This window comes from Panthera uncia, chromosome D1, assembly GCF_023721935.1.
Source record: "Panthera uncia isolate 11264 chromosome D1, Puncia_PCG_1.0, whole genome shotgun sequence".
In the NCBI taxonomy this organism is placed as follows: domain Eukaryota; kingdom Metazoa; phylum Chordata; class Mammalia; order Carnivora; family Felidae; genus Panthera; species Panthera uncia.
In genome coordinates, this window is record NC_064808.1 from 102076548 (window position 1) to 102088628 (window position 12081).

A 12081-nucleotide genomic window follows, 5' to 3' on the forward strand; every position below is an offset into this window, starting at 1 on the left:
GACACAGAATCTGAAGCAGGCTCCAGGCTTCAAGTTGTCAGCACAGAGTCCAACATGGGACTTGATCTCACAGACCATGATCATGACCTGAGCCAAAGTCGGACGCTTAACCGACTGAGCCACCCAGGCGCCCCAATGACATATATTTTAAAGTATATAAGTGAAAATATTTATAAGTCTATCAGTAAATGACAATGATTATTATTAAAAATTCTCATCTGCCCCAGAGAGAACTGAGGTGACAGAAGGAGATCTGGGCTTTGAAGTCACCTCAACTGTCTCACCCATACTGATCTTTGGCTAGATATTAAAGTTAGGGTCAGAACATTTGCACTGTGCATAATTGGTCTTGTGCTTTCTGTGATTTTTCCGTTCCCTCTTCCCTTGAAAACTCAACTTGCAAAGCTCTACCTGAACCAGAGGAAAGGAGATATATCTTTCTCAGAACAAAGAGGGGTTCAGCTTGGCTTTGGAAGTTGGGGAGAGGGTTGTCAGTGGGTGGGACATGTTCTGAGGTCAGGAAAAGCTATCAAGTCAAATTGAATACTGAAATGGGAAGAATCTAACCCTCCCCTTCTACTCACAAGGACACTGAGGCCCAGAGAGAAGAAAGGAATCGCCCAGGACCACTGAGAGCCAGAAGGAGGGGTTGAAACAGACTGAGGAAGGAACTTTTCTGTTTTGATGTAAAAGAGATGTCTTGGATGTGTTTTCCAAAGCTTCAGAGAAACCAAAGAGATCTTGAGATGCTATAATAAACAGTTGCCAATTGCATATATATATTTTTTAACACTTCACAAGAAATCCAAATGCAAATCACAGATACGGACATCCCAGTGTTTATACTCGGTGGTAACTGAAGTGTGCATGTGATTGGTACTGCAAAACAGCAGCTGGTTATATAACTAAACAAAACTCTAACTAGCAGTCCTGATCGAAAGGCAGACAGTTATGATGGATGGAGCTAGGCAACACACATCTGGCTCACAGTTCGAGGTTCGCCATCTCTCCATAAAGATCAAACACTTCCAATTACCCTATGCCATAAATGCACTATCTGGCACCCACTTACCTGCTGTTACTCCAAATTTGTCATCGATATGTACTATTGTCAGGCTTCTTCCTGTGTTTACAATGTTTTCCTTCCAGAAATAATTAGGACATATTGTGAACCAAGACACCCAGCTGACAATATGGCCTTATCCTACGTGTTCGGGGCATGGACATTTTATCAGCTCATTTAAATGTAAGGATTTAGGAAAATACACAAAACAAAAGCAATTGTAAGTAGTTATGATGTGGAAAGCAAACATTCGAGGTTGATGTGAAAGAATCATGACAAGTGGAAACAGTTAACTTTTGGTTTGTATATGTATAATACATAGAATTCAAAATATAATCCAAATCCATTTCCCACTTGGGATTTATCTCCTTAACATTTTCTTTAGTTCAGGCCTTCCAAAACACCTCAGAAGTCTTCATGTATTTTCCCTCACATTTACGTAGAATATTAATTTAAAATAACTTTCATATCTATTTCCTTGTTGGTCCTCACTATAGCATTTTTTGAGGAGTGAGCAAGAGAGTGATTAGGATGTCCATAAACCAATAAAATAGACTGAACAGCAGACCCTGATCCCAGGCTGTTCATAATCTCTTCCAAACTGCCTTGTAAGCCCCCATTCTGCGGCACAATTTTTACTGCAAACTGATCTCTGCTTCCTACTTAGTAAGTTGAAATTTTCCCCCTCATGCCAGCTGTTATGTACTCAAGGCTTTTAAATGAATCTTTATGATAGCTTAAGAAAAACTTGATTAGAAAGCTCAATAGCCTGCAAATTGTTCATTGGATTTCAAAGCAAAATGAAAAATTGTGGCTATGAGCCTCACTGCATCTTCTTGTTAAATCCTTTTTTTCCTGTACTATAAATAACTGAGAGTTAACTAAATTTTGTGATGTTATTAAAATTTTTCAATGATTTGCTTTTATGAAACTCAAGTGAAATAGTGTAATTGAAAAAACATGCAAGAAAAACCTACATCAAAAGTCTCATTATTTAGGGGCGCCTGGGTGGCGCAGTCGGTTAAGCGTCCGACTTCAGCCAGGTCACGATCTCGCGGTCCGTGAGTTCGAGCCCCGCGTCGGGCTCTGGGCTGATGGCTCGGAGCCTGGAGCCTGTTTCCGATTCTGTGTCTCCCTCTCTCTGCCCCTCCCCCGTTCATGCTCTGTCTGTCTCTCTCTGTCCCAAAAATAAATAAAAAAAATAAAATAAAATAAAAAAAAAGTCTCATTATTTATATTTTTTGGTACTAGATGTGGGTGAATGGCTCACAGTTTAAATATTCTGCTAGAAAATGTAGGAGTGTGGTAAAGGATGACCCAGAAAGATTTGAGGAAGAAAGAGAAAAACCATTATTTAAAAACAGATGTCCACAGTAATAGTGTGAAACCACAGGATCATGGCTAAGATGTATAGAAATGGTTTTAGGTCCAGTCTTTGGTGAAAATCTCTTTGGTGAAAGGGATTTCTTTCTCTTTGATTCCTACTGCAAAGATGTGAAAAACTTAAAACATTTCACGGTATCAAAAACAGATGTTCTGGAAGGAAATTGCGGTAACGATGGACTAACACAGCCTGTGTAAACTTATCAAAGTGTTGTCGCAAAGAAAAGAGCACCAATTTGGGCATCAGATGGATACTTCCTAAAGGATACTTATCCAGAGGGAAGTAGCTTTCATCATATATGTGCATTAGCTTCCTAGGTCTGCGGTAACAAATGACCATAACCTGGGTGGCTTAAAGAGTCAGAAATGTCTTATCAGTTCTGGAGGTCAGAAGCCCAAATCAACGTGTTGCTAGGTCTGTGCTCCCTGTAGGACCCTAGGGGAGAATCCATTCTTTGCCTCTTCCAGCTTTTGGTGGCCACCCACGTTCCTTGGCTTATGGCTGCATGACTCCAGCCTCTGCCTCCTGACCCCACTGCCTCTTGCTCTTTTGTGTGTCTTCTCCTCTGTGCGTGTGTCTCTCTCAAACCCTCTCTTAGAAGGATGCATGGGATTGCATTCAGAGTGATGCAAGACAAAATCTACTTGGATAATCTGAGTAAGTGCCTCCTCTTAAGATCCTTAACTTAATCACATGTTTTGCCACATAAGGTAACATTCATAGGTTCCAGCATTTTGATGTGGGATTGTTGGGAGGGTCCACTTTTTGGCCAGCACACTCTATGGTAAAACCGCATGGTAGGGTCTCCAACCTCCTCAAGTTAGCCTCTGATTGGTTATTACCCATGCTGTCAGTAGCCAAGTTTGAACATGGTCTTGTTAGGATGGCTTCCCTAACCAAACATATTCAAGATATTCAACCCATAGCTGCGTAGTGTATTGGCGTGAAAAAGAGAAGGTAGGCTCAGGATCATCCATCCAGTTAGAACCCCAAGTGCCCACCAGCAATGTGATTCTCCATGATTCCTGCTGAACAGGTTAGCATTTGCAATGAGGACAGTAATAGGACCTCTAAGGAATACGGTGTCTTTCTTGAGATACGCAGATATTCTAGAATAGTGGTTGACAGATGAACAGTCAAATCAATTCATGGAGGTAACTTAAGCCCAAATAACCATATTTTGGGAATATAGACATTTAATTACCCCAATTTAAGAGGTCATTGGAGTGGAGGATACGAGTAATACACTAGTGTTGAGACCCAGGTAAAAATATATGCAAACCTGTAGACAAGGCTAAGTTCATGCAGCCTATGCACTTGGTGCCTGAGAGTAACTACCAGAGTTAGGGCGGGTTTGCACCTTTCTTGTCCTAGAAATTCTTTCTCGATGATATATTTTCCTATATTTTGATTTTCCTTGTCTGAATATGCTATGGTCTGAATGTTTATGTCCTTCCAAAATCCATATGTTGAAATCCTAATGCCCAGAGTGATGGTATTAACAAGTGGGAGGTGAGTAGGTCATGAGTGTGGAGCCCTCATGAAGGGGATCAGAGCCCTTATAAAAGAGCCCCCAGAGAGTTCCTTAGACCCTTCCTTTACATGAGGGCATAATCAGAAGTCAGCAGTCTGCAACCCCGAAGAGGGTCCTACCATAATCTAGCCATGCTGGCACCAAAAACTTGGACTCCCAGCCTCCAGAAGTCTGAGAGATAAAATCTTGCTGTTGATAAGCCACCCAGGCTGTGGTGTTTGTTACAATAGCCCAACTGGACTAAGACAGCATGAATCAGGGACTGTTCTACCTCAGATCCCAGTGATCTGTCCCTTTTAAATGTTGAATCAGGAGCCAGAAGACCTGCCATTTGCTAACTATGAAGCCTGAGAACAATCACTTCCCATCTCTTCTTCTCTTCCCTGTTTCCATCTGTTCAATGGGAAACCATGTGAATATCAATCTCACAGAGTTCGTGCGTCTGTCCGATGAGACGACATACGAAGAGGTGCCCTGTAAACTGGATTGTAGTCTTCCTAGCATGTGGCTATGCTCCTGGTCTTTCGTCTTTAGTCTGATGCTTGGGTATAGGGTCTTATATATATATTTTAAATAAATTATATTTATTTTGAGAGAGAGCACACCTGAGTGGGGGTGGGGGGAGGGGCAGAGAAAGAGGAGAGAGAGAATCTCAAGTAGGCTTCATGTTGTCAGCACAGAGCATGAGGGGGCTAGAACTCACGAACTGAGACATCATGACCTGAGCTGAAATCAAGAGTCAGACGCTTAACGGACTGAGCCACCCAGGTGCCCCTAGTCTTATATTTTTTAAATGGATACACAGATTTTCTTCTCTACCAGGGTTTTTGGTGTTTAATGACATAGACCATGTATTATGTGTTTCTTGTATCCACTTTCACTATCACACTTTCAGTGTCATGGGGCCAACAGCAATAGCTCAACAAATTGTAATCTGGGTGGAGATAAGAACCTTGGCTGTGTGAGCGAACCCCTGCTCTGTACTCTATGGTAAAGTTCTCAACCTCTGGCGAGCAAAGGAATCGGCCAAGGGGCAGGTTGAAAAATGACCATTCCTTGGCTCCTGTCCAATATTTCCACATTTGTATACATGGGACGGGACAAGGAATCTGCAGTTTAAAATGAAATCAAACAATATGTTTATTATGAATCATGTTTATATTGTTATAGCACTGAGAGAGTAAAAACATCAAAAATTAAAGAAAACATACTATTTGATAGTCACAGATCTTGAGCAAAAATTGTTAGGTAGTTTTAAAAAGAAGAATATATTTATATATACCATTTGGAAATACTATGATTTCTTGGGTTTTTTTTCTTCTTCTGTAATTCTGTCTGGGATAGTGCCTTATCTTTGTATGTATGTCTTGATGATAATGATGATGCCAAGGAGTGAGTTATAGCCTCACGCACACTGGGCAGATACAGTATCTGTTCCTTGACTGTGTTTTGACATCACTGTGATTCCTGTCTTCCCAATGCCTAGAACGTCCATTAGGTTTCACAATTCTGACTGTAGCTGTGGCCAAGCCATCCACATTACTTCCACAAAGCTGTGGTTCATTAGAAGAGACTCTGAATTCTCTCTCTCTCTCTCTTCCTTTCTTGATATGAAATTGGCATGGATATTTGTAACACACACCCCAGATGACTCTGAGCAGCCACTAAGAAACACTGTACTAGGAATAGACAAGGAGCCGATGATTTTGATTTTCTTTTTGTCAGCTAAGCTCTGTTTGTTGCACCAGAAGAGAGGATGTGGTTTAAAATAAAAGAAGACAGAAGATGTGCAGTGAAAGCTCTTGGATGGGAGGAAATAGGATCTGGAGTTGGTTCATTTGAAACATGTCCCAGAAATTTGATCCCAGAGCAGCGTTGGATGCAGTGCCCATATCCTGAGCAGCCACAATGGAAGAACCGGTACCCATTGTGTACCAGCCCCTGTGCTGGGCGCTGTACGTCGTTACCACATTTGCTCTCATGTCCTGCATCCAGCAATGCACGACAGATGCCTGACATTCAGGTTGTTACATTTTGCCAATAGACTAAGTGATTATAAACCCATCTTGCTAGCTAATTGCTATTTCCACTCTAGGAGCATTTTTGGAGATCTGGGTGCAACTACTTAAACATTTTAAGTACAGGGTAGAGCTATTTATGAAGACACGGATGGCAGATAGAGAGGTTTCAGACTTAAGACATCTCCAACTCAGATATTTACATCTGATTTTGCTATAGGGAGGGTTTTTCTAAGTTGTCTCTATCAGATTTAGAATAACATGTCGATGAAGATTGGCATTGTCCCCACCAGCTAAGCCTTCATTAATTCACGATTGGGAGAAATGAAAAAGTCAGGACATATCATCCATTCTTTGCCATGAGCTGAGACAGCCAGCCAGTAAGTTCACAGAGCTCTCCAGGTTTTTGCCCATGGGTTGACATTTGTACCCCAATATATATTTTTTAACGTTTATTTTTAAGAGACTGAGAAAGACAGAGCAGGAGCAGGAGAGGGGCAGAGAGAGAGGGAGCCATAGAATCTGAAGCAGGCTCCAGGCACTGAGCTGCCAGCACAGAACCCGACGTGGGGATTGAACCCACGAACTGTGAGATCATGACCCGAGCTGAAGTTAGATGCTTAACCGAATGAGGTACCAAATAATGTTAATAATGGTAATTATATAGTGTGTGCTAAGTAAATGAGGGCTTTGCCATTGAGAATATGAGACTCAAGAAGAAAGAGCGGAGATAACTAGCTTTCAAAGAGGACTGAGGCCCCCAAAGGCTTCAGAATGAACTAAATCGAGACTTACATTAAATCTTGAGTTACTTGTCTGCCTGGATCGTTTTTCCGCCAGTAAGTCTTTGACCGTGTGCTTCACTCTCACGCCTTGATACACGCGTTTGCTGTAGTCTCCTGTGACTTAAGCAAATGGAATAGTAACAATCAAATGTGGATAGAGTAATAGGTTAACCTCCCCAGGGACGCATTCAAGGCCTGACAATTGTGACTGTTTGCTCACTGCGATGATAGACTTCTTGAATTTGCAGTGGCTCCAAAAGAGGACGTTTAGTCTTCCTTCCTTGATAGAAACTCATCCAAGTTCTGTGTAGGCAGAAAAAGCTCCCCCCTATTCCATCTTCTACGCAACAGCTCCTCAAAGTGTCCTCTTTTTTGTACTCTGACTTGTCAAGATTTATTCCGGGAAGGCTTATAATTTATGCTTTAATCGCAAGACAGGAATCAGATGCAACTTATTACCTGATGCAAAAGTTAGATTTGCATGCTTCAGTTTATGGAGTGACAGTATTCTTGCCGTATTGTATTTCTACCTGATGTGGGTGAGCAGGTCACCTGGACTGTTTTCAGATTGGGTTCCTGAGAAGAAAATCATGTGTTCCTGTTTACTGCACTAAATTAAGCAGTTTTTATTTTTGAAAATACAGTTTTTCGACATGGGGAGTTGCTGCTTTGAAACTAGGTCAAGGATAAGGGAAGAGTCATTCATTCATTCAACAAATATTTATTAAGAACTTACTACAAGCACCCACTGAACATATTACAGTGCTCAGTAATTTACCTGCATTATTTCACTTGAGCCATTTTAAAAAGGAAGGACCTGAAGTCTGGGGCTCAGTTATCTGCCAAGGTCTCATAGCTGCTAATAAGCCATAAGAGCTGGGATCCAGACGTGGGTCAGATTCTAACCCTAACAACTGGAAAAATTAGCTGTTTTTTACCATGAAGAAATTACGGAGAGATAACAGACTATAGAGAAAAATGTGTCCCCAAGGTTCTGAAATTGACAACTCTGTTTCTGGGGATAGTGAGTTCCTTGTTAGTGAGGACGGTCAAGTAACAGTAGAAGAACCTTTTGTTTAGTCAATTGGAGAAAGCATTCAAGCAATACATCGTAGTTAAACTGCAGGAATTTTAAGATATTTTGTAAGTCTGAAATCACTGTTCCATTGTAGGTTGGATAGTTTCAATTCATTTTAATCGAGCTGTTGCTGGTGTATTAGCAATGCCACCTGGATTCGGTATCAGTGCACTAGGCTGGATGTACCCACGTGTACGCACATGTATACACATATCACCAAAAATATTCTCTAATCTGCTTAAACTGGTAGTCTAGGATATATTTGACTTATGAGTCAAATACCATCACAAGGAGAATGAGAGGAAGGAAGAAAGGAAAAAATAATACAACCCAAACCAAAAGCAGAGCGACCCATGGGATAGAAGAGGTTGCTGGCCCAAAAAGCAGTGCCTACGTGATCACATGTTACTCTAGTCACTGCACCGGGACAATCGTAACCTCTCAGGCCCATTTTCTTTGTCTGTAAAATCTCTCTTCAGTGTTCTATAAGACAGGCATATGAAAATATGCCAAACTATTAAGTGTTATACAAAATGCCTATACAAAATTAAGAGGAAAAAAAAAATCTAGGTTCCAAGGCAATGTATCATTTAGTTTAAATGAAGCCACCACACAAATGATTTCAGCAAAATAAAGTTATTTCAGCAAAATAAATAAAATGATTTCAGCAAAATAAAGGACCGAATGGTCCTTTCGGTATAATTTTAACAGGGTCTAATTTTGGCCTATATATCTTTTACTTAAAGAGGCTTGAAGTACTTTCAAATCAGCCTCGAATTTAAAACTTGATGACTTTACGTTTGTTCCAAAGGAAACTAAACTCTGATTCTAGAGTGTATGCTTCACTTTTGGAAAAGCCTAAGGCTACATTTACTCATCAATGATGCATTGAAGTATTTCCTGTGTGTCAGGCATCCCGTCAGAGCTGGGGATGCAAAAGAATTTGCTATCTAGTGGGAGGAGAGAGGAGCTTAAAAAATAATTTTAATGCAAATGTGCTAAGGGCAACAGCAGAATCACGCCTAGGATATTCAGAAAAACACAGATGTGTCAATTCCTTATGAGGGCGGGGAGGGACTAGGAGGGCAGGGGACAGCACAGGCTGGAGGGATGCTGCGTAGTGATAGGAAGGTGGGCAAGAATATTCCAGACATTGAGGACCACAGGGGCAAAATCCTGGAGGCAGGAACAGAGCAAGGTGTGTGAGGGAGTGAGGGAGGGAGGCCAGAAGAGAAAAGAAACAGCCTCAGTCATGAAGCTTCTGGTGGGCAAAGGAGTTTGGACTTCATCCTGCCGGCAAAGAATCAATGGAGGCTTTTAAGCGAGGAGCCAATACGGTCAGATTTGCATTTTAGACAGGCTTTTCTGGCAGCTGTGTGGAGGGTAGATTTAAGAATCACAAAGCCACAGGGAGATCAGTCACGAGGTTCTAGAAGAATTCAGGCAAGAGATAATGGGGTCTGAGTAGTAGATAGGAGGGCAAGGAGCAGACACTTGAAAATTATTTCGGTGTGGGAGAGAAAGAAGAGGGAAGATTCGAGGGTGATTCTCGAGTTTTCCCCATGGGATTGATCTGGGTACATAAGTTCTGGAGCCATCATGACGCTGGTGGTAAAGAAATCAGGAAAGAGGATGGAATTGCTGGTGGGAGGGGGGAGTGCTTGAAAGGTAGAGTCACATGACGGCACACAGAGAAACGATACCATCCCGCACACCAGCATAAGCAGACCAGGCTGCTCCCATGGCCTGAGAGGATCAATATCTTGGAAACTCCTATCATCCTCATTCCTGACATACTGGTTGGGGAGCTCTGGACTAAATGGTTCCAGACAGAAGCCTGGGAGCATCCACATGTGAAGTGTGGTCAGAGGAGGAAGAGAGACATGAAGAAGAATATAATTGAGGACATAGTTGGAGAGGAACCAGGAAAAGCCAGGGGAAGGAGGCATCACAGAATTCAGGGGAAGAGACTTCAGGAAAGAAGGAAAAAGTAGGAAGGGTGGCAGAACGGTCCAGAAAGATAAGGAAAGCAGGGCACTCACTGCTTTCAATTCAGTCAACCTTAGAAGACAAACTCTGGAAGCCTAGCTAGAAGCCAGATAATAATGTCAAGGGCCAAGACAGGGATGGAGATTTCTTCTTGAAGCTTGAATGAGAAAGGGAAGGAGGAGCTGGATGATAATTGCAGAGAAGTACAGGGTCAGGGAGAGGTTTGCATATATATAAATATACAATATATACATGTATATATGTGTATACATATACACTATATATGTATATATATATACAAGCAGAAGAGGGGCAGAGAGAGAGAGAGAGGGAGACCCAGAATCTGAAGCAGGCTCCAGGCTCTGAGCTATCAACATGGAGCCCAATGTGAGGCTTGAACTCACAAACCGTGAGATCGTGACCTGAGCTGAAGTCGTATGCTTAACCGACTGAGCCGCCCAGGCACCCTGCTTACATTTTTATATCTATATATTTATGGGTAGCAGAGATTTGAGGATATTTGAGTAAGTCAGAGGAAGGGACTAAAGATTTAGGAAAAAGGGAGAAAATGAGGGAATGGGGTTGAAGAGGAAGCAAGAAATTGGGGGCAAGGGCATGAGTTGGCTCTCAACCCCCGAGACTAGGGTAAGGAAAGGCCAGTGAGGGGTGGAGGCCAGGTGTGTGGTCAGTGGCCGAGACAGCTCTAGCGTGCAGGGGAGCAGCCTGGAGCAGGAGAGTGACTAGGGCACCAACAGTGAGAACAAGGCAGGGGGCAAAGCCAGACAGACAGGTCAAAGTGAGAATGCACCCCAGTGATCCTCAAAGTGTGACCCCCGGACCAGCAGCACCAGCATTGCTAGGAACTTGCTAGACGTGCAGATTCTCACGCCCTTACTCCAGATGTAGAGTCAGAAACTTTAGGGCTTCGGCTCAGCAATTCATGTTTTAATAAGCCTCCCAGGTGATTTTGATGTTTTCTGAAGTTTGAGAATCACAGGTATACATAACAGTAAGGACTTTATAGTGCTCCTGTTCGGGTGGGGGCCAACTGTAGGTATTTGTGTATTCCTGGCGGGGCCGAAAGAGGAACGTCTGGTGATTACCAGTGGGAGTGGACACAGGTCTGAGAGAGAGGAGGGGGTGGGGTTGAAGGGGTCCAGCCTGGATCCCCTGTGGGTCTGCAGACAGAATTGGCTTCACTCTTCCCTGAAGGGCTTTTTAATTGATTTCAATCTGACTCAACAATTTGTGCTTTATGTGTATGCCAAAAAGCCTAGAAGGAATACACCTATTTTAAATAAGCTTAACAAATAACCACACGGTAATTAATAGAGGGAGAAAGTTCGTGAGATGGCAAATAAACACATGAGAACTTCTGAAGGTTTGTCGTAAGCAGTCAGTCTTACACACCAGTTGGCACGGACTTAGTGCAAAGCAGGGGCGAAATGCCGCAGGGGATGCAAAAGAAGTTTAGAACATGTAGCAGATGTCCTCAAAGAGATCTCAGTTTGGTGAGAGAGGTGAGGTGTTCACATGTGAAAGAGTAGGGGAGGGGCAGAACACACATTGGGTGGTCGGTGACAGTTTTGGGGGAAGGGACGTGATTCAGGTGGACGTGATTGCATGTGGATGAGTTAGGGGCAGGGAGAAAGGTCTTGCGGGCGTCAGGCACGGCATGAAGGAACACAGAGGTGGGCAGGAACAAGGCAGGTGCGGAAAGGGTAGGGAACTGGAGTAATGGGGGTTAATGCCACCTCCACATAGATGAATTTCAAATGGACATCATCCTTTAGCCCAGACCCATCCGGCCCGGACTTTAGACTTGGATGTCCACGTTCACACAGCTGTCTGCTGGACGTCGGGAACCCCACGCATCCAAACCTGAACTCCATCCCCCGCCCCTCCGCATTTGCTTTGTCTGGAGACCTCCTTTGTCTCAGCTGAGGGTTACTCCCTCCACGCCGCTGGTTACTCACTCCCAAAGCTATCGGGATCCTCCTGGACTCGCTCCCTCTTGTACTTCACAGGCTGTCCTCGAGGAACTCATGATGGTGCCGACTGTTCCCCGCCTGCACCGCTATTGTCTTGCCATCTGTCGTGTAGATTACTGCAGGAGCCTTCAGCATCCCTCACCCCCAGTGTCCCAGTCTATTCTCAGCCCGGTAGCCAGAGGGATCCGTGAAAAAACAAAGCACAACGGTGTCACTTCTCTTCTCAATACCATACTGAA

The 12081-nt window shown here is 43.2% G+C and overlaps 1 protein-coding gene across 1 annotated transcript in view; it reads right to left on the reverse strand.

Annotated features, from left to right (window-relative positions):
* POU2AF2 (POU class 2 homeobox associating factor 2) overlaps positions 1 to 9605 on the reverse strand; it is a 30250-nt gene extending 20645 nt beyond the window's left edge. Inside the window, exons 1-2 of the mRNA XM_049641229.1 lie at positions 9566 to 9605; positions 6795 to 6904 (exon numbers count right to left, since the gene is read on the reverse strand). Coding sequence (XP_049497186.1) covers positions 6795 to 6904; positions 9566 to 9605 — 150 coding nt within the window. The remainder of the gene's footprint in view (positions 1 to 6794; positions 6905 to 9565) is intronic.
* Positions 9606 to 12081: the final 2476 nt, after the last annotated feature.